General features: G+C 41.9%; 1 protein-coding gene across 30 annotated transcripts in view; it reads left to right on the plus strand.

Moving 5' to 3' along the window:
* RIMS1 (regulating synaptic membrane exocytosis 1) overlaps nucleotides 1-22073 on the plus strand; it is a 479645-nt gene that overhangs the window by 161395 nt on the left and 296177 nt on the right. For 29 of the 30 annotated variants that reach the window (XM_060235653.1, XM_060235663.1, XM_060235672.1 and 26 more), the window contains exons 2-3: nucleotides 7972-8185; nucleotides 13621-13632. In XM_060235653.1, coding sequence (XP_060091636.1) covers nucleotides 7972-8185; nucleotides 13621-13632 — 226 coding nt within the window. The remainder of the gene's footprint in view (nucleotides 1-7971; nucleotides 8186-13620; nucleotides 13633-22073) is intronic. The other variant, XM_060235941.1, reaches the window with a different exon arrangement.

Consider the following 22073-nt stretch of genomic DNA (forward strand, 5'->3'; position numbering starts at 1 on the left):
GGTTTAAGCTAGCGGCTTCAGTGATGGGCAGCCGGCCTTTGGGGGCAGGTCTCCAAGGCGCCCGAGGCGGAAGGAAGGAGGGCGCCTCGGCTGGGCGCTTGGGAGAGGCACCGAGCTGCGGCTCCCCAAGAAGCCCGCCTGAGCCAGCGCCGCCTGCGCTCCGCCCTCCTCTCCGAGCCGGTCCTGGTGCCTTCCGCCTGGAGTTCGGCGAAGAGCGCAGGCGGGTCTCTGGGCAGGCGAGTTGCCGTCCGGGCCGGGGGTGCCTGCAAGGGAGCTGGTGGCGAAGACTCTGCGCGGAGTGGTATGCGCGGCGTCTCCCCTCGGCGCTGGAGCGAGTAGTGCAGCCTGCAGAGTGAGCGCGCATCAGCCTCTGCCGCCTCTTCCTGGCTGGAGCAGGTTTCGCTGGCGGCGAGGGAGGTGAGAGCGGCGCTGGCGCCCACCCCGCGCTAGCAGAGCCGGCAGGAGGAGCTCGGTGGCCGGCCAGGCCAAGGGAAGCCGTCCTTCTGCGCCCTCCGCGGCCATTGTTCGGGACCCCCCTTGGCAATGCAGGGGCCCCCCAGACCTGGGGCGACCCGCCCCCCCTCCCTACGCCACTGAGGCCATGATCATATTATTATTATTAGTTGGCTCTAGAAATGTTTACAGCATGGTTATAGCTAATCAAAAGGCATTATGTGAATAAACATTATGCAAATATGTTCTAGGTTTTCCAGTATCAGTTATTTCCACTACCAACTATTTCCATTTCCCAAGGAAATGGATGGTGCTGTGGCATCAGTTTCCAAGTCTTGGCAATGATTCAGTGATTTGTGTTCAGTGTGATAGAGTTGGCATATATAAAACACTGAGGACACATGAAGAGCTTGGTATTCTACTTGTAATGCTATTTCATTTCTTGCAGTAATCATGTTTGTTATTTCTGTGTCTTTAGGATCCAGGCACAGTCTTTGTTCTCCATCTTTCCTTTCTCTTCTGACTATTCTCAGTCAGTTGGTTCTGCTCCTTTGATTAAACTTTCTGCTGTCATATCTTTGTAGGTTGTTCTGTGGTCTTGTTCCTAAGGCTGGTGGGAGATACCATATATCATAGATATCACACCTTCATTGAGGTGTGTTTTATATTTTCTTTTCTTTTATTAGATTTATATCTCACTCTCCCCGCCGAAGCAGGCTTAGGGTGACTCACAACACATAACTTCCAATAAAAACATTTACATTAAAAGCATGAAACAGTTTAAAATAATTTGGTGCTAATTTCGATTCAGATTTAAGATGGCGTTCAGTGATATTAAGTATCCATTAGATCCAGCGTCTTGGTGGTGGTCAGCATTTCAGTTAAACGCTAATTGAAACAGTGTTGTCTTACAAGCCATGCAGAACTGGGCAAGGTCCTGCAGGGCTCTGACCTTCTCAGGCAGTTGGCTCCACCAATGAGGGGCGGCAATTGAGAAGGCTCTTTCTCTCTATTATACATTACTAGGAAACATTCTTGACCTGTGAAAATACATTCTGATAGGCTTTTTCCACAGCGTTGATATTTTCTTCCCTCCCACTAGATAAACTTTATTGAGTATTATCTTCACAGGACCTGTTTATAGTTGTTTAGGCCCAAAACTCACTGATTGGATTTCAATTCCACTTCACATTCTTGCCAAAGTATTTTTTTGTGTATGTACGAGCCAGTGTACAAACTCCCCAAACAGAAATGAATCTTCCACTGTATTTTACTTTTAAATAACCGCAGTTAATCAGTAATGTAATGGTTTCTTACCTTTATGTTTTTTCTATAAATATGTGTGCCCATGCTTATATCTATTATGTTTGTGCCATTAGAAGTTAGCTTGGCTGTCCATTTTTGTTTGTTTGTGAATTCCTCCATGATGATGATTGACTTGCAAAAATGGTTCAGCGGCATATGATCTTTCTTTCTTTCTTTCTATTTTGGCATAATGGTTAAGTCTGTTGAAGTTTCTACAAATTTGAACAAGTGCTGGCAAATCATACTTGAGCACCTGTTCATTCAGCTCATGTCCTGCTTGTCAGTTGTCTGCATGGAGACTATTTCATAGTGAGCTGTTTGGATATGTCCAGGGCTTTTTTTTTTTATCAAAAAAAGCCCAGCAGGAACTTATTTGCCTGTTAGATCACACCCCTGACATCTCCATTGTTTTGCACAGGGCTTTTTTTTGTTGAAAAAGTCCAGCTGGCACTCATTTGCATATTAGGCCACACGCCTTAACACCAAGCCAGCCGGAACTGCGTTCCTGTGCATCCCTGCTCAAAAAAAGCCCTGGATGTGTCTAAATGAAATAAGATGTGTCTATTTTGCACGATTATATGATGATTCCTACAGACACCATCATATCACCTGGTCTGCATCACTACTGCTCTGCCTCACTGAATTTTAATGACAAATAAGGACAAAGTTTCTGTGAAACTTTGCTATCTGCCCATGAACCCAGCTAATATTGCAATTGGTGCCACTGATCATTTTCCAAAGAGATACTACTGATTACACAGACACACAAAAACGTCAATCAATGTGTTTGCTGTCAGTCACTGAAAAGATTCATCTGGCTGTGCAGGTGAAAGGAGCATGACCTATAAGCAATGTTGTGCTCTACACTCTAATGACCTAGTCATGACTCTGGGAGATATAGAATCATAGAATTGGAAGGGACCTCCAGGGACATGTAGTCCATTCCCCTGCACAATGCAGGAAATTCACAACTACCTCCCCCCACACATCTTCAGTGACCCTGCTTCATGCCCAGAAGATGGCAAAACACCTCCAGGATCTCTGGCCAAGCTAGCCTGGAGAAAATTGCTTCCTGACCCCAAAGTACTGAACGACATTTCCCTGGTCTTGTTATGTCAGCTAAATTGCCTTTTAAAATAAATTTGGGGAAACTTTAGTTAGGTGGACAAGACGGCAAAAATAGACCCTTCACCATCTTTGTTGCCCTCTTCTGGACACATTCCAGCTTCTCAATAGCCTTGTTAAATGGTGGTGCCCAGAACACATTATTCTAGGTGAGGTCTAACCAGAGCATTGTAAAGCAATACCATCACTTCATTTGATCTGGACACTACACTTCTGTTGATACAGCCCAAAATTGCATTTGCCTTTTTAGCTGCTGCCTCACAGTGTTGCCTCATGTTCAGTGTATGGTCTACTAAGGCTCCTAGATTCTGATTCTGTCTTCCACCATATTTGCTACCCATCCTAATTTAGTATCATCTGCAAATTTAATAAGCATTCCCTCTATTCCTTCATCATAAAGATGTTGAACAAAATAGACCCTGGTTAGAATAGCACTGTGTCTTTCTTTTATATCAGTCCATTATTTGCTTCAAAACAAGCTTAGAATAACTTGGATATTCTGACTTGGATTCAGAATAGTTGTTGCCACAAGCACAAGAACTTCTACCCACACCGCAAGGTTTTCCTTCCTCCCCTGTTCCACAGCAGCCTTAAATGACCTCAAATTCCTGTTCCTGGGGAAGGAGGGATCTTTAGGAACAGAATTTGTGGGAGGCATTTCAGCCTGCTGTGGGAAAAGGCAAACAGAAAAATCATGCCACACAGGTAGAAGTCTTGTCCTTATTCAGCCCATCATTTACAGTGGGGTGGATCTGCGGAACTCATAGAAGGGATCTCAGCTACCTACCCTTTCTTTCTCCAGCTCCTGCTGCTGCTCCTGATGGTCTGGAGACCTGTGCAGACAATGATGGATGTGGTGTGGGGGTTGAAGGGGGAATTGTTTGTGTGAGCTCCTGTTCCAATGGGAAAAGAGTTTGTACAAGTGTGTGTATGTGTGAGACTGCTGATTCCCCCTTCTGACTGTGGTCCTCCTACATTTGATCTTCCTCTGTTCCTGAGGATTCCACAGCTTTCAGTAGAAATCAGCTACAGTCCTTTTTATGAAAATTTGGATCCAACCCACTGTGGGGATTTATCTCTATGGTACAACTAACTCTATGGTAAGATCCTTAGCTAATTCTAAAAAGAACTGAGTTAATTCCTGGGCTTTTTTTGAGCAGGAGCGTAGTTCTGGCTGGCTTGGTGTCAGGGTGTGTGGCCTAATATGCAAATGAGTTCCTGCTGGGCTTTTTCTACCCAAAAAGCCCTGGTTAGTTCAATACAACAATTGTAGCTGTAACCAATAAAGAATTTTAATCCAGGTTCTCTGACTCATATTTAACTATATGTTTAATAACTGAAACACATTTAGGGGTTTCAGCCATTAAACATATAGTTAAATATGTTTCAAAGATCTATGAGAAGAAATCATTTTTCTTAAATCAGTAGATGAATATTTTTCAGTGGCCACCAATATGACCAAAATCTTATTATGTAAGTCCATCTTTCCTTGATATAATTTATTGCTATCTCTATTTTATTAATGTGGCTGAGCTGGGAGGAAAAAAGGAGGGTAGGGTAGGAAAGAATTCCTGTACACAAATTGGGGCTTTTCACATTTTCATTTTGCTTGCTTCTAAGTTTCTGTATCTTTGGGATTTTCTCTCTCTTTCTGTTCTGCACATGTGATTGCACTGATGGTTGCTCAGTGGTCGATTCCATATCACACAAGTTTATTTCCAGTATATCTCTCTGCAGATTTAAACTGCGGGTTTTTATGCTAGAAATAAAGCTGTGTGGTATCAAATTGACCACTAGGGAAAGCAAAACACCTGCAGAACAGACACACACCCCCCCCCCCCGAAAGAAATGGGAATTTACAGGGCTTTTTTGGTAGAAAAAGCCCAGCAAGAGCTCATTTGCATCTTAGGCCACACCCCATGATGTCACCACTGTTTCACACAGGGCTTTTTTGTAGAAAAAGCCTAGCAGGAATTTATTTGCATAGCAGGAATTTATTTGCATATTAGGCACACCCCCTGATGCCTAGCCAGTTGGAACTGCATTCCTGCTCAAGTAAAATGAGAATGTAGAAGAGCCCCTGGTGACAAGATGGGAACAAACAAACCAACAGCCTGTTTTAGATGCAGTTGTACTCCCATTGGGGGACCTGGTTCACAGTCTGGGGGTGCTCCTCAACTCAGCTCTTCTGAAGAAATAAATTACAGCGGTAGCCAGGTGCACCTTTTCCTAGCTCAAGTTACCGTAGTTTGCCAATTGTAAACGTTCTTAGAGGGAGCAGTCTTGGCCCTTATACATTTCTTAGTAATATCCATCTGTAACATGCTGTGTGTTGGGCTGCCTTAGAAAAATATCTAGAATAACATTGGATACAGATTGTGGTAGGGATGATCTTAACAGGGGTCTGCCATGGGGAGCACATAACTCCTGTGCTATGCCAGCTTCTTTACTTTCATGCTTTTGGTGTTCTGAGGGCTCGTATACTGTTCTTATGTTGGGTGTTTAAGATTTTTCCCCCCAGCTTGTATTTGTACATTTTAAATTTTGTTTAGGTACTCTTAATTTAGTGTGATGCTTTAGCATGTATTAGGGGTCCCAAATCCCCCGCTAGGCCTGGAGACCCCCGATTTGGAGCCTCCTTCTCCCGCTGGCCATAAAAGGGAAAGCGGGGGGGGGGAGGGGGAGAACGGCAGCCCTTCCCACCCAGCCCCAATCGCAGCAGCCAGAGCTCTTCCGTTTTCTCAGGCTGCTTCCCGCCCCCAGTCAGCTGGCCGGTGAAAGGAGGGGAGCCCAGCCACGCCCCCAAAGGACCATGTGCCTTTGCACCTCCGGAGGTGAGTGAGTTCTGTCTCCTGCATCAGATTTCCCAGAAAGGGGGGGGCAGGGGGGAGGGGGGTGGAGAGGGAAACGTCTTCTCATAGGGTATAATGGGGAATTGATCTGGAGGTTTCGGGGGCTCTGGGGGAGCTGTTTTTTTTAGGTAGAGGCACCAAATTTTCAATATAGTATCTAGTGCCTCTCCCCAAAGTATCCCCCAAATTTCAAAACGATTGGACCAGGGGGTCCAATTCTATGAGCCCCAAAAGAAGGTGCCCTTATCCTTCATTATTTCCTATGGAAGGAAGACATTTAAAAAGGTGTGCTGTCCCTTTAAATGTGATGGCCAGAACTCTCTTGGAGTTCAATTATGCTTGTCACACTCTTGTTCCTGGCTCCACCCCCAAAGTCTCCTGGCTCCACCCCCAAAGTCCCCAGATATTTCTTGAATTGGACTTGGCAACCCTAGCATGTATTGTTTTTAGTATGCTGCAAGCTACCTTGATGATATGTTTAGGAAGAGATGAAAATGTTTTAAATGAAAAAAAATCTATTTTGAAGGGCACTTTGGAGATTGGTGAGATTTTTGGCTTGCTGTCTATTGGATTTTTTAAAAAATAACTGCCATTTTTCATCTCTGTACTTTTATTCTTTACTGATGCTGCTTTTTTTTTTAAAAGTAGATTTGTTTTACTATTGGATTCTGTACCAGAAACATTTTGTCATGGTTTTTAGCTGCATTGGGTGCTGTGGATTTAGCAGATAAATATTGCAACAATACACTAAACAAATAATTATTTTGGGATAGAAATCCTTTTGAAAAAATGCCTCCCAGCCCACAGCTAGTAATAGCTTCACATGAATGTTGCCATCATATTTATGGCTGACAACTCCAGGTTGGGAAATTTGAGGGTAGCCCTGGGGAGGGAAGAGAGCTCAACAGCCATATGATCCCACAGGAATCTATCCTCCAAAGCTGCCGTTTTCTCCAGGGGAAATGAAGATCAGTGGTCATTCTGGGAGAATGTGCGGTTCATCTGGAGGCTGGCAACCCATGCTGCTAGCAAAAGTTGACATAGAGAACTATGCACAAGTAAAAATATGCAGCTGCCATAGCTGCCATTTCTTTCTTTCCAACCTGGAGTTCCAAGGGAGGTTCTCAGGTGCCCAGTCCCCCCACCCTGAATGTTTAATGTCATTTAGCTTTAAGCAATGCAGCCTCACTTGACTCTTATTGATACTGCCTGACAAAAGGAGTCTCTGCCAGATAAGATACTCTAGCACAGTTACCGCCTCAGTCATCTTATCCACTTTGAACAGAGATGTTCAATTTCTGGAAATGTTGAAGTCATGGGGGGAAGGGGGGGTGATGAGAATTTTGGAGGGGAGGAAGTGATATATACACAATACTTGCTGTCCTATCAACCCTAAACTAATATTTAATGCTTTAACAACATAAAATGCATCATTATTTAGCATGTACATTTTGAACAAGATTTTGTCCTCCCTTCCTCTTATCCCCTTTAGGTAGGTAGATAAGTATTTCTGTGAGAACTTAGAAGCAAAATGATCAGACATATGGAGAGCCAGACATTTTTGTAGATCATACAGAGTTGTTTATCCAAATGTGCATCCCTGTGTAGATGTTCTCACTGCATTGCCTTCAATAAAAAGTGAACTAGAAATATGTATTTGAGTATCATGCAAGGCAAAACAATGCAGTATGGATAAAAGTCTGAAGCCATGTCTGCAACTGCTAGGAAATATTTGTAGGTACACTGTTGTTGTTTTTATGAAGGAAAGCAACAGGAGAAGATGATGGGAAATTTCCTGACGATTTTGAAAAGTGATAGTAGTAGCCATATAAAGAGAATGAAGAAAAATGCATAAAGGCTGTAGTGCTATAAGGTGCAGGTTAACACATTCAGTGGGCATATATTTAATTTGCCAAAGATATATAAAGCATAGGGTTGCTAGGTCTGTGTTGGAAAATACCTGAGACTTTGGGGGTGGATCCAGGAAAGGGTGGGCTTTGGAGAGGGGAGGGGAGGAGCCTCAGCATAGTACAATGCCATAGAGTCCACCCTTCAAAACAGCCATTTTCTCCAAGGGCACTGATCTCTGCCAGCTGGAGATCAGTTTTAAAAGTGGGAGATCTCGAGGCCCCACCTTAAGGCTGGCAACCTTAAAGGATAAACTTAGAGCAACATCCTGCTGGATGATGGTTTTGTTTTGGTGTTCTTGCTATCAACAGTTTTCTTTTTCTTGCAGAAGATTGCACCAACAATTTGAAAGTTACAAAGTGCAAGTAAGAAAAATAGGTGAAGAATCCCGCCGTTACCAAGGAGAGCACAAGGATGACACACCGATGTGTGGAATCTGTCACAAAACAAAGTTTGCTGATGGTTGTGGCCATTTATGTTCCTATTGCCGGACAAAGTTTTGTGCCAGATGCGGAGGTCGTGTTTCCCTGCGATCGAACAATGTAAGTATTTTACAGCATATCAACAAAACTGATGAAACATCTGTTTTATTTTGATGTTCCTATTAGGTGGTGATGTGTTTCTCAGTTTCCTAGTCCCCTCCAGCCACCTCTCTTTTGTCATTTCATCCATTCTTCAGGTCCATTATCAGAATTCCTCACTCTATTTTTTTAAAACTGGGTCTCTTATTAACAGCATATAAGGTAATGAGTTCAATTATATACACTTTAAAAAATCTTCCACAATATTAGGGTTTTTTCCTTCTTCCACAATATTAGGGTTTTTTCCTTCTTCTCCTGGAATTCCTTAGTTACAATCCTAACATAGAAACATCCTTCTAAGACTACTGAAGTCACAGTCCTGTGTAATTAGTGGATTGTGGAATCATATTGCCTCTGTTAAAGTCTCCCTAAACTGGCCTCTCCTTGTTGGCAGAAATAACACAAGAAGTAGAGTACTTTTCACCAGATCCAGTTACCTGGACCTCAGGCACATATTGAAGGTGCAAGTGAAGGTGATATTTTGGCTAGTTAGTGCATGGGAAGTGCATAGTGGCTAGTTAGTGCATGGGAAGTGCATAGTGCATTTTCTTTCTGCCCACTCCAAACCATCTGCTCTTTCCTTTTCCCAGTGCTTGGATGGGGTACTTCCACAATGAACAGAGTTATAACAGAATTAAATCTACCCATCAAACGATAGTATATTTCAGCTAGTTATAGCTCACTAAAAAGGTCTGTCATTCAGGTAATAGTAGGTATATTTTATCCATAGCAAGTATTGGCAGTACAGCAAGCTGCAGTAGAAAAAAACCCACACTGTTCTGATACCTCTACCAATATCAGTCAGTGATGTGTGCATGTATATTTCTAATGCTGCATGATTGATGGAAGGTTTTCCATTCTATATAATAACTAGGAAACATTGTGAAATCCTAGTAGGTCCTATAACTCCAGAAGTGTAGTTGTCTTAGTCTGTAGCAACAAAACAAAACAGGAATCCCTGTGCTGGAATAAAGGTGCCCTTGTTTTTGTATGCCTATAACTTTCACTTTAGCAACTTAAAGGGAAATCCTCTACTCAGTTTCTCCAGGCTAAGGCCATTGGTTTCAGTATAAGTCTATTGAAACTCTGCAATAGCTCAACTCTCAGCTGAGGTAACATATTTGATTTTGAAGTAGAGAAGCTATATGTGAAACACAAGTTATTCATTTGCTTCTTGACCCTGTTACATATCCATTAAAATAGAAAAGACAGATGTGTTCCAAAGCTGTGAAAATCAGGCCATAAGAAGGGGTTAAATTCTTGGACATACAATAATGTTTTAGCTCATTTACAGAATATATTGAAGGTGCTTTCCTGACTGTGCTAACAACATCACGTGGCTCAAAATGAAACAGGAGTCTGTTGGCACCTTAAGGGTTAACATTTATTCCAGCACAAGGGTCTTTTGAGTCAGAGCTATGATTCATGAAAGCTCATGTTGGATTAAATGTTACTATTTACAGTGCCACCAAACTTTTATTTTGCTTCCCGCTACAACTCTGGGTAGGCTACCCCATGGAAATATGAAATGATTTAGTAGGCCACAGCTTTACCAACACTTCCCACATTTCTGAAAGGCATGGAAAGCAGGTAAATTTGCCTTTTGGACATTTATCTAAAACTGAAAAGAGTTGAAGTGCTGACATGCATAAGATGAAGACAGACCATTTGGGCGAATGTATAACACTGGCTTTTGCATTTGTAATCCTGTGCCAGAAAATGTATTATAACTTCTTGAAGTCAAATGCTTTCCAGTGTCAGATCCAATAAAGGCATTACTGCAGTGTTAATACTTGAGTAAAATATTTATGACTTGATCCTATTGATCTGCAAATCCCTGAATAGGAAAGTAGAGACAGCTGCTAAAGAACCCCCTTACTTTAATCTGTACTCAATATAGAATTGTGCCATTTTACGCCATAAATGGTACAGGACAAATATAGAGTTGCCAAGTCCAATTCAAGAAATATCTGGGGACTTTGGGGGTGGAGCCAGGAGACATTGGGGGTGGAGCCATAAGCAAAGTTGTGACAAGCACAATTGAACTCCAAAGGGAGTTCTGGCCATTACATTTAAAGAAACCGCACACCTTAAATGCCTTTCCTACATAAGAAATAATGGATAGGGGCACCTTCTTTTGGGGCTCATAGAACTGGACTCCCTGGTACAATCTTTTTGAAACTTGGCGAGCATTTTGAGGAGAGTCATCAGATACTATGCTGACACTCTGGTGCCTCTCCCTCAAAAAACAGCCCCTCCAGAGCCCCAGATACCCCAAGATCAATTCTCCATTATACCCTGTGGGAATCGATCTTCATAGGGAATAATGAAGTGCCCAGCAGACATATCCCTACCACTCCCCCGTTTCTGATGACTCTGAAGCGAGGGATTGGCATCTCTACTCATGAGTTGCTGAACTTCCAACTTCTTCAAAATTAACACAGAGCAACCAAAGGTTCAAGTTTACCTTTCCTATGCAAACGACCTCTGAAAAGATTGTGCAACCAACGAAGGGTCTGGGCTGCTTTCACATGTTGCCATGTTTGCCATGTTGTTCTGCCCCTGGCCCAATTCAGCCTTAAAGACACAGACACACCATCCCAAGAGGAAGCCTTTCCAAGTGGAGTCTGAAGCCTCCGAAGGTGGAAATGCACATGGTGGCTGTGGGGGCAGGGTTTTCCCCTGTCGGCCAGCTGACTGGGAGCAGGAAGGAGCCTGAGAAAGCGGGAGAACCCACTCTGGGACCTGGGGATTGACAAGCCTAGACAAACGTGATTCTTCGTAGATTTATAAGTGTGGAAGGAGATGACTCTTGTGAGAACAATGCTGATGACTTTTCATATTGCTAGATAAGGCAGTGGCTCTAGCTGTGTGTGTAATGCTGTGGTATTGTGCTTCTAGAGGACTCCCTAAGTCTGATCTAATATATTCTCATACTGAGATACCACAGTTGGCTTTTAGAAAATCGTTGATTGGGATCCTAAGAACTGTGAGCTCAAGTAGGGATGCCAGTCCCCTCGTGGGGGCAGGAATCACCCCATTTTTAGGGCTTCTGCTTGCCACCGGCCAGCTGGCTTTCAGGGAGAAGCCCTGCCCACAACAGCAACCACCAGTGGCCACCCCTCTCCCTTCCCTCCTGTGAGATCACATCGTCTGCTGATCAGCTGGAGGGGCCTTTAAATCTTGCAGCAGGAGAAGGAGAGAGGCAGTCGCTGGCTGCACAAATGAACACCAAGTGGCAAATTTGCTGCTTGGAGTTCAGGCATGCATGACACACGCTTGCAAAAAGCATTTAAAGGTTAGGGTTAGGGTTTAAATGCTTTTTGCAAGCGGGGACTGTCTGCCTGAATTCCAAGTGGGGAAATTCAGGCATGCATGACACCAGCGCACCTGCTTACAAAAACAATTTAAAGGGAAGGTTCCCTTTAAATGATTCTGGCAACCTGGCACTGATGGTGCCTTCCATGGGGCTGTGTCCCTGATGTGATGACATCACTTCTGCATGACATCATCACATTGGGGATGTCCCCTCCCCCTCCAGGAATACCCCCCCCCGCAGGTCCCCCACCAGCAACAAGGCAGGACCTGGCAATCCTAAACCCAAGTGAAAAGCACTTCAAATGTGTGCAGTGGCAACTTGTCAGTTTTTCCTTTTGGCTCCATGCCTTTATATCACATCAAACGTTCAAGAATACATGCTGCAGAGAGAGGCCATGCCCAGATCATGAGTATAGCCCTGCTGGATCAGTCCAGTGGTCCCTCTAGTTTAGCATCTTTTCTCCCTCAACAGGAGCATAGAGAGCAAAGCCTCCCACATTATTTCCTCTTTGTGGTGGTGCTAGATCTTGCTGCCAAGTTGTGTTTTATTTATGGTGACTCCATGGGGTTTTGAAGACAAGAGACATTTGGAGGTAGTCTGCTACTGCCTGGCTCTGCATAGCAGCCCTGGATTTCCTTCCCATCCTGAGTTGACCCTGCTGAGTTTCCAAGATCTGTCAATCTCAGGCTAGCCTGGGCTATTTCGGCTGAGGCATTTATTTTATTTCATTTTACCAGACCTGTATTTTTTCTTTCTGCTAGCAAATTAAAACATACGTAATAAAATCACATTTTAAAATAATTAACAATACCCCCCAACACACACAAACACACCACTGAAACAATTAAAAGCAAAACTAAAGGCACAAAAACAGCTATTAATACATAGGTCAAGACTCAGGAACAGAAGAATCTCCCTGGGGAGATGGTTTCAGAGTCTTGGTGCCATGACTGAGATGACCCTCTTTCAGGTTGCCACACAACTAATCTTAGAAGGCAAGGGCAACTGAAGCAGGGCTTCCAAAGTTGACTGTAATGGTGGTGGTGGGGCTCTAAGGGAGTAGGCAGTCCATCAGGTATGTTGGTCCCAAACCATAGAATGCTTTGAAGGTCAAAGTAACCAGGGCATGCACCACAATGGCCAGATCTTTTAGCCATAGAGGCTAATTGCTATCAATGTATCTATTCTCCAAGAATTTGTTTAAACTACTTTGAATAATGACATAATAAGGTGTTTTGCTGATAACTTTTTAGATCAGCTCTTTTGTCAAGCTCATTTGTTATGAGGGCTGGATCTGACATAAATGAGACCTTGTCGGATCGGCATGTGTCAGGCCAGGCCATGTGTGTACCTGTTTAAGATTAGGTAGCAGAGATGTAAACTTTATAAAGAACACAAACACAAGTAAAGATTTTTTTAAAAAAAACTTAAAACATGCTTAAAACATTTGCACTCATTGATCTTAAAGGTGCTTTCTTTGTATCTTTCCCATGTGATCCAGGGGACTGAGCAAAGGAAGCTCTGGCTCTTTTCTTCCTTCCCCAGGGGACTAAGAAGGGGAGGAGCCTCAGCCAATAGAAGGAAGAGAACCTTGACTCACTAATTCTGCTGTATGATTGAGAGAGCCTGGCAAAGCAAGCTATCCCTTCCCCCTTCCTCCCTGAGGGAGGGGCCTCAGCCAATGGAGAAACCAGAGGTTTTGCTCTGTAGCTCCTGTGCTGTTGAGCAAGCCTGGCAAAGCATGCTGGGATGCAGAAAGAAGCAAGAGAGAGAGAAAAGAAAGCAGATGACAGCCAGTTGCTTGGGGGCCTGATTTGGCCACGTCCAACACCCCTGCTTTAGATCCTTTAGGAATCAAAACTGGAGTGCTAAAACATGATGCATCAATTCCATTTTGACTTCATATTTTCAGTTTTTTTTTATTTTTGAAGTATGTATATGCATGTAGTTCTATTAATATTTTCAAGCTAAGAATGTTTGAGGATACTTTATTTTATATGCTAATTAATATTTCTACCTGATTTTCTTTCTTTTCTGATTTTCCCTTTTCTCTGCTTCCCTGGACGCTTTCCAAAAGGAGGACAAAGTGGTTAGAATCCATGTTTCTTCATATACCATTAAAATGTTGCTAAATGTGAAACCTATGAATGTGAACCATTGTGCTGAAGGTTTAGTTATTCAGTGGGGGGAAAATTATTCTCCTGGATTGCATGTGCTGATAAAATCTAGACATCACCAGCAATTAAAAATTTAGAGATAGTTGCTAAACAGTTATTACATTAGAAAAACTTATTTTTATAGTAAAACAGCTGACTGAAACATGGAAGACATACTTTTGGAGGAAGTATTCATTTATATTCATTTACTTGTATGATAAAAATTATGTCCTTTTACAATATAAAGGAAATTAGTGCAGTAAACTCATAGAGAGTTTGATTGGTAGGTGGAGTAAGATATCTATCTGTCATTGAAAGACATCTCCCTCTCTTTCTTTCCTCTTCATATGCCTTACTTTTTATATTGCCAAATCAAATATATAGTTTTTAGAATCACACTTCCATAAGTTGTATTTTTATAGTGGATTTTACAGAAAATCCAACCAATATTCATAAAGGTTAAAAAAAAAAAAGGTAAAGGTAAGTTCCCCATGCAAGCACCAGTCATTTCTGACTCTGGAGTGACATCACATCATGACGTTTTCACAGCAGACTTTTTTATGGGGTGGTTTGCCATTGCCTTCTCTAGTTATCTACACTTTAACCCCAGCAAACTAGGTACTCATTAAACTGACTTCAGAAGGATGGAAGGCTGAGTCAACCTTGCTACCTGAACCCAGATTCCGCCGGGATTGAACTCAGGTTGTGAGCAGAGCTTGAACTGCAATACTGCAGTTTACCATTCTGCGCCATGGGAATTTTCCAGGAAATCCAACCAATATTCATTCGCCCTCTTAAATACGCGCTTTATAACAATGATTTATGATTAATTATTCAATTATAGTGCTACCCTAAACAGTGTTACACCCTTCTTAATCTGTCAAAGTCAATGGATTTAGAAAGGTGTAACTCTGTTTACCATTACACCATTACTTACTTTAGGTTATTTACATATAATAAAGAAATGGAATCTATCAGCCATGACTACTGTACAGCCACAAATTTGCCTGACTCAGAAATCAAGATAGACAGCAAACATCGGGGTGGGGAGATTAGTTCAAGGTTAAACTCAAGGATAAACCGTGGCTCTTGGAGTAAAGTATGTTTGCCTGATAAATATGTTTCATGTGAAGTTTTCAGTATGTCTAATTATAATCTAAGAGCCCCGTGGCACAGAGTGGTAAAGCTGCATTACTGCAGTCCTAAACTCTGCTCACGACCTGAGTTCAATTCCGGAGAAAGCTGGGTTCAGGTAGCCAACTCGAGGTTGACTCAGCCTTTCATCCTTCCAGGTCGGTAAAATGAGTACCCAGCTTGCTGGGGGAAAAGTGTAGATGATGGGAAGGCAATGCCAAACCACCCTGTAAAAAGTCTGCTGTGAAAATGTTGTAAAAGCAACGTCACCCCAGAGTCAGAAACAACTGGTGCATAGGGGACTACCTTTAATTATAATCTGCAACTTCATTGTTAGATTTCTAATCTGTGTGCTGAGTCCCTTATTGTGCGATGTGTTTATGCTATACTTGTGGCAAGTTTTAATTCCCAGCCACTAAATCTCTCTCTCTCTTTTTAATGCTAGCTCAGTAGATTCCAAACTTTTGTCTTCTTCCTTAAAGGGCTCTTTGCACATCCAGTTGCCTGCCTTATTGAAACTCCTATACGTAGACAAGCTCAGTGCTTACCCTCTTTCCCTTCTGGTGCTTCCAAGATCAGCTGGGGAAAATTGGGGAGAAGGGGGGGGGCACAGGGGCCTGTTACCGCATGTAAGTTGAAAGACTGCCCTAGAACTTGCCCCAAATCCCCTGCTGTTTTATATAGCTGGAGAAGATCAGTATAGTTGTACAAACTGCCCTATATGCAATTTATCGTTATATATTCTTATTTAGAGATGTAAAATTTATAGACATTTTGAAGCCATAAACAAGATTTAGTTTCTGAAGTGGGTGGAATGGAGATTTTGAAATTGAAAAATATGTAATTCTTATCAAAACTAATCTTACTGTTTAATAACATAAAATGCATCATTTTAATAACATAAAATTAATAACATAAAATACACTCAATAATAGAGACAGAGAGCTGTGTACTTTTGCACTCTATGCTACTTTTGCACGTGTATAATAGTTTTTGCCATTTTACAGGTGCAAATAATAAATGTTTGAAATAAAAAAGACAATTTATAATGAAGAAAAGATTTATTTTGACAAAAACAGTGTCTCACAGCCTTAACAGGGCTAACAGCATATCCTGTCGAGTTACCAACAATATTTCCTCTAAGCTCCACAGTGTTGTGAGCAGAAATTCTATCCCATGAACAAAAAAAGCTAGTAGCATTCAAGTTGTGAGGGAGTCTACGTTTAACTATTGCATAAGTTAGGTTTTTTTAGCTTACTCCATAACCTTGTAAAAATCACAGAATAAATTCTTGTAAATTATATTTAAACTATATTTTAAGAATAATTTAAACATTATAAGGGGAAACAGATTCAAGTCAAATTTCACCCACCACTTTCCACTATATTGGTAGACCTGGCCTCTGGAGGACAGTTTTACCCACCCCTTTCCACTACATTGGTAGTCTAGGCCTCCAGAGAACAGGTCTACCCACCCCAGTCCACTGTATTGGTAGCTCTGCCCTGTGCTGAGTCTTAGAAAACACACGAGTGTTTGTTTGTTTGTTGTTGTTGTTTTGGGGGGGCTTTTGCAGTCTGCTCTTTTACAAAAAGAAATATGGCAAGCAGCATTACAGATCCAGTATAATAGAGGAGGAAAAATCACTGTCAGAACCCTGCCTAACCTAAAAAAACAGGAAGATGATTAAATGTTCCCAACCTGCCCAAACTATTTATTTATTCAAATATTTATATCCCACTTTCCCCTTCAAGACAGCTTATAATCATACTGAAAGCATAATAGGGGTATGCAAAAAATAAAGTTTTCTTCCCCAGCTTCATTATAGCTTATGGGAACCATTATAATCAGTGGCCCCATAGGCTATAATGGAGAATTGACCTAGGGATATCTGGGACTATGGAGGGGTTGTTTTTTGAAGTAGAGGCACTAGTTTTTCAGCATTGCTGCTGCAGCCTCTCCTGAAAAACCTCCCCAAGTTTCAAAAAGATTGGACCAGGGGGACCAGCAGCTGTTCAAAATTTGTATCAGCACCCCCTAGTGCAGCTTAGAGGGAACTATGGTTACCAGCCACAGCTGGCAACACCCCCTGGAAGGAATAGCTGGGCAGGCTCAGGTGTGCCAGTTCATGACATCTTTTCTGATTAAATCAGAAGTGTTGTCATTACATCAGGGGAGACACTAGAATTTTGGCTGAATCTTTGCTGGAAGTGATGTTGTATGCTGGTGCACATCCCCATCTCCCACCATTTTTTGCACACCAACTTTGGAAGTGCCAGCAGGGGATGCAAGTAAGTGGCAAGAGGCTGCCTAATACCTGCCTATCAAGTTTCTTTCCCATTTCAAAGGAGAAAATATTTCATGGAGAGGTTTCTCCTCGCCCCCAATGCTTCCCAAAATTTCCAATTTTTTCATAGCAAAGATGAATAGAAATGTTATTGGGGCCTTTTTCCAGGTCCCCCCCCCCCTGTCTTTCATATTGCCACTTTTTGCATCAGCTCAAAATCCTTCATGAGCTTCCAAAGAATGTCAGGATTGCTGGCAACACAGTTTGATTAACATCGTGTTAGGGGGAAAGATCACCCTCTTCGTGGTAGTCTGTCACTTTTTATTCTTCTATGATATAAGATATAAATTCTCTGCAGAATGTCTTTGAATAGGGTCTTGGTTTCAAAGTCCAATTTGTAGAATAAAGTTTATTTTGTGTAAATGGTAGACATGTATCAGTCAGAAAGTCCCAATTAGGAAACTTGAATTCTCAATGACAGTTCTGTCTTTCATAAGGCTGGTGTTTCGGTTTTGTAAAAGTTGCTAATTCTAAATTAATTACTAATGGTTTATATCACACAATTCCTAGCCATTTGTATGTGCATATGTGTGCAGACCAAAGTTAGAAACAAGTGCGTTATCTACATCATTCCTAAGTAACATTGTACCTGTTAATTGTATGATATTTATGAATTAATCATTACTCAGAGAGATCCATTTTTTCAGTAAATTTAGAATTGATTCTCTCAAAATGGGTAGTGTGAAGATATCTAAAGTTCAATGTAAAACAATTTAAGAATGTACTAGTGACTTTAAAAAGGGGGGATAAGGGCAATCACTAGCAAATATATTCACATACTAAAATTAGTATGCAAAGGGTTGTCTCTGCTGGGGGGGATTGCATGAACAGTGGAGCTTTGGAGTCCTTCCTTCTGAGAGCCACCTGTGGTCTAATGTCTAATAAACCATAATGAAAAGTTAGGGGGGCTCTGAGAGTTGTCTGGAGTGTAGCATATATTGGGGAAGTGGAGGCAAGTTGAACCAGAGCTCAAATGTAAATGCATGAACTCACCACAGGGTCGCTGGACCCAAGAACAGATACTTAGATTTTAGAAGCAGTTAATATCCATGGATTACAGCTGTAAAAGCATTGCCATTTAAATTAAAATTCAGTTTGGACAGGTGCTTGGACTTGTTTCACTTTATGATCAACATCTCCCTAGAGCCTTGCTCTGTAATTTTTCCAGTGCTCTGTCTGTAGCAATCTACTTGCTTTATTTCAGATTCATATTTAAATGTCATTGCTTAGACACGTTCAGCAGAATTTACTGAAACTATTCAGTCCATACAAAGTCTTTGAAAACTGCCATTTTATTTTTGATACCTTCAGATGAAGGAAGTTCATAATTAATACTTTGTACACCACATATATTATAACATGGTCTTCTTAGAAGCTAATGCAGGCTGTGTTTCTAATAGGATTTCAGATAAGTGTCCAGAAGATCATCTAATCAATATCAGCCATTGTCTTAGTCATTTTCAATGAGCAACAAATCTTGCCCATCATTCATATCTATCCTCTAAAAAAAGAAAAAAGAACTCTGCTGGTGGCAAGTGTAAATTTTAAACAAGAACCTGTGTACTGCTCCCCTTTGGGGAATTGATTGATCTCTTGCTTGTTTCTGAATGTTTATAGATTTTGTGGGTAACATTGCAAAATGGACACAATTATGTGACACCAAGACAATATGAAATAGACACTCAGTCCAATTCTGTGCACTAGTTTATTTTTGGGTTAATAAGTAGCAAATCTGGCACTCCTTAAGATAAAGAAACCCATTGCATAGGGGTTGAAGTTCCAGAGGATTAATAATCTGGTCAAGTGTAAAATGACTGTGTCTTGCTACCTGCACAATGTTGCAGCAGGATGAGTTCAAAGTGAATCTTCAGTGGTTACAGATGGAAAGGTTGATTTCTTCTGACAGAGTGCCACGTTCCTCAAAAGAGGGACACTCAGTGGCTATATCTAGCTTTAGACAAATGTGAATGCCTCCACAATGTTTACCTACATGTAATTTAAAATAAATAAATAAATTTGGATTTTCAATAATAGCTGAAAGATTTAGTTAAGAGTGGTTTATTTCTTTTTAGACAATAAGGAAAATAGCAGAATGTTTTCCAGAGAACAAAGTGATTACTAGGGATGGATGTAATCTGTTCTTTCCCTCTCTCTTTTTGTTAGAAAGAACTTTAATCCTCATCTAGGATTAAAACTGTATTTTTAGTCCTGCTATGTCCTACATAAAAGATGCTTTTGCTTTCCACTATGTTTTATAGTTGTCTGATAGCATTTCCAAATATTTGTTTGTGAAATGTCTTTCTGGTGATCAGTATCTTAGCATTGTATTTATCTATACTTTAAATTCTTAGCTTTACAGATATTCAGACAACTGCTAAGGGATCATGTAGGGAAATTTTTATACATCTTGAGTTTTGTACCTTTTTGCATTCAAGGTCTTGAACGTTATTTTCGCCTTTAGTGTTACAAAGTGATTTTAAAATCCTTGCTAACACATTCATTTTTGCTTATTCTTGACTGGAGCAGAGAAAGAGACTTAAGCCAGACCAGTATAACTTCCAACTTTCAAGCTGAATGCAGCTCACAGTCATGTATGATAGCTCTACAGACATTGGTTGTGTTTTTCTTCTGTTCACCTGGGACTTCAGAAGCTATGCTTCTCTAAAGAAACTTGCTACATGTAGTACATGGTTGGTAACATCATTCAGTCAGATAGTTTGATTCTGTGGACATTTTTTGATTGTTTCTTTTTCTGAAATGCTTGCAAATTCAAACCTTGCACAGCTGTTTTATCGCCATCTTCCTGGAATCACTTAAATTTTGTTACTATCAGTTAGTTGGGATCACCAAGAGAGAACTCAGTTCTTCTAAGGCTTTATTTATGGGTCCTTTGTTCCTCAGGAGAAAGGAGGACATAGAAATGTTTTAAAGAAATTTTATATCAATTAATTCTTTTGTAGTGTAACATTTTAGTAACAAGATATTGTTATGAATTCATTATAGTTAGTAAGGTACAATTAAACTTTGTTTCAGTTACCTAGAAGTTAATTAGTTAATTAGCTGTACGACTGCTGCACTCAACTCTGCACTTTACTCCACAATTACATCATTGAGACTGCATTTTATCCCACTACGACATCAGAGAAAATTGGGGACCCTGCTTTTCATACAAATTGCAATTGGAGAGAGCTTTACATCTACGTTATCTACATCTATGTTATAGAAGCACAACAGCACTTTACTCTGTGATAACTACCTCCAACCATTTACAAACTGCCAGTTTATAAACTGAGTTGTTTAGGGGTTTGTTAATTAACTTATAGATTAGTTGGATTGATTGGTTTCAGAATAATATATATTTTTGGCAAATTAATTAAGAGTGGATTATCATTAGGGTGGGATTTATATTTAAATAATTAGCCATTAGAATTAATTTAAGTATTTTAGCCAATTAATTTAAAAGGGAGATTGTGGGTAGGGTTTTAACTGGGTTGATTGACTTGAAAAATTTGCAGCTGGCAGGGCGGAGTGGCTTGGGGAGTTAACCAAGTGTGGTGTGGGAGTTGTGTACTTGTAGCAGCTACAACAAAAGCAGCCACAACTGGGAGATGACTGGCCTAGGGATTCCAGTGCTCCTGGGGAGGGGGAGGTATGACAGTGGGAACAGACAACAACACAAGGGAAGGAGATCGAGACCAGACAGTGCTCGACAGCCTTCCAGTCTGCGTCCCGTCCCGAGGGTGACAGATAGAGGGGTCATGTTGAATGACTCGCCTCCGTCATTGGTGTTATGCAATGCCAGGTCCATTAACAATAAGACCTCTGTCCTCCGAGAGTTTTACTCGAGCAGGACATGGACTTGGCTTGCGTGACTGAGACCTGGGTTCAAGAGGGAGACACTGTGGCTCTCTCACAAACAGCTCCCCTGGGTTACTCAGTCTTTCACCAACTGCGGACTAGTGGGCGGGGGGGAGGAATGGCCCTATTCATACGAGAGGCTTACTCCTTTAGGGCTCTCCCGGCTCCAGAGATCGAGGGTATTGAATGTGCCGGTCTGGCGTGGGAGGCTGGAGAGGGGTCGGCGATTTGGCTGGTGTACCATCCGCCTAACGCACCAGCCAACGCCTTACTGTCCCTGATTGAGGCTGCAGCAGGCTGGGCATTGGAGTACCCAAGGCTGGTGTTCCTGGGTGACTTCAATGTCCATGCTGATGACCCGGCCTCTAGTCAGGCAACGGACTTAGTGTAATCCATGGCAACACTAGGAGTTTGTTACATTCCCCACCCACCAGGTGGAGCACATGTTAGACTTGATCTTTGTGGCCGGGGTTATGGTGGACGATATAACTGCAGAAGCGGTGCCATGGTCAGACCACTTTGCCCTTAAGGCTCATGTGGATGCTCCACTCCAAATCCGTTTAGGAAGCGAGCTTATTATGGCTCATCCACGGAGTCAGATGGACCTGGAACGTTTCCAGTTGGCTCTACGGGATCCCTGACCCCCCTGCAATTCCCTTGATGACCTGGTTGATGCCTGGCAAGGCCGACTCTCCAGAGCCATCAATGAGATCGCACCTCAATGCCCTCTGCGACCTCGCACTAAGCTGGCCCCGTGGTATACCCCGGAATTACGCCAGCGGAAACAAGGACTCAGATGGCTAGAGAGGCAATGGCAGCGTACTCGGGACGAAGCGACTAGAACATCTTATAGTGAGTTTATGAGGTCCTATGAGATGGCAGTCAAAGCCACAAAGAAAATATACTTTGTGGCTAAGATTGCGTCTGCAAATTCATGCCCAGCACAATTGTTTAGGACAATTCAGAATCTCACAACACTGCCACAAGGCAGGCCAGAAGTTAAGGAATTAGAGATAGGCTGTGAGGCTTTTGCGAAAT

The sequence above is a fragment of the Heteronotia binoei genome, chromosome 1, assembly GCF_032191835.1.
Source record: "Heteronotia binoei isolate CCM8104 ecotype False Entrance Well chromosome 1, APGP_CSIRO_Hbin_v1, whole genome shotgun sequence".
NCBI lineage: Eukaryota > Metazoa > Chordata > Lepidosauria > Squamata > Gekkonidae > Heteronotia > Heteronotia binoei.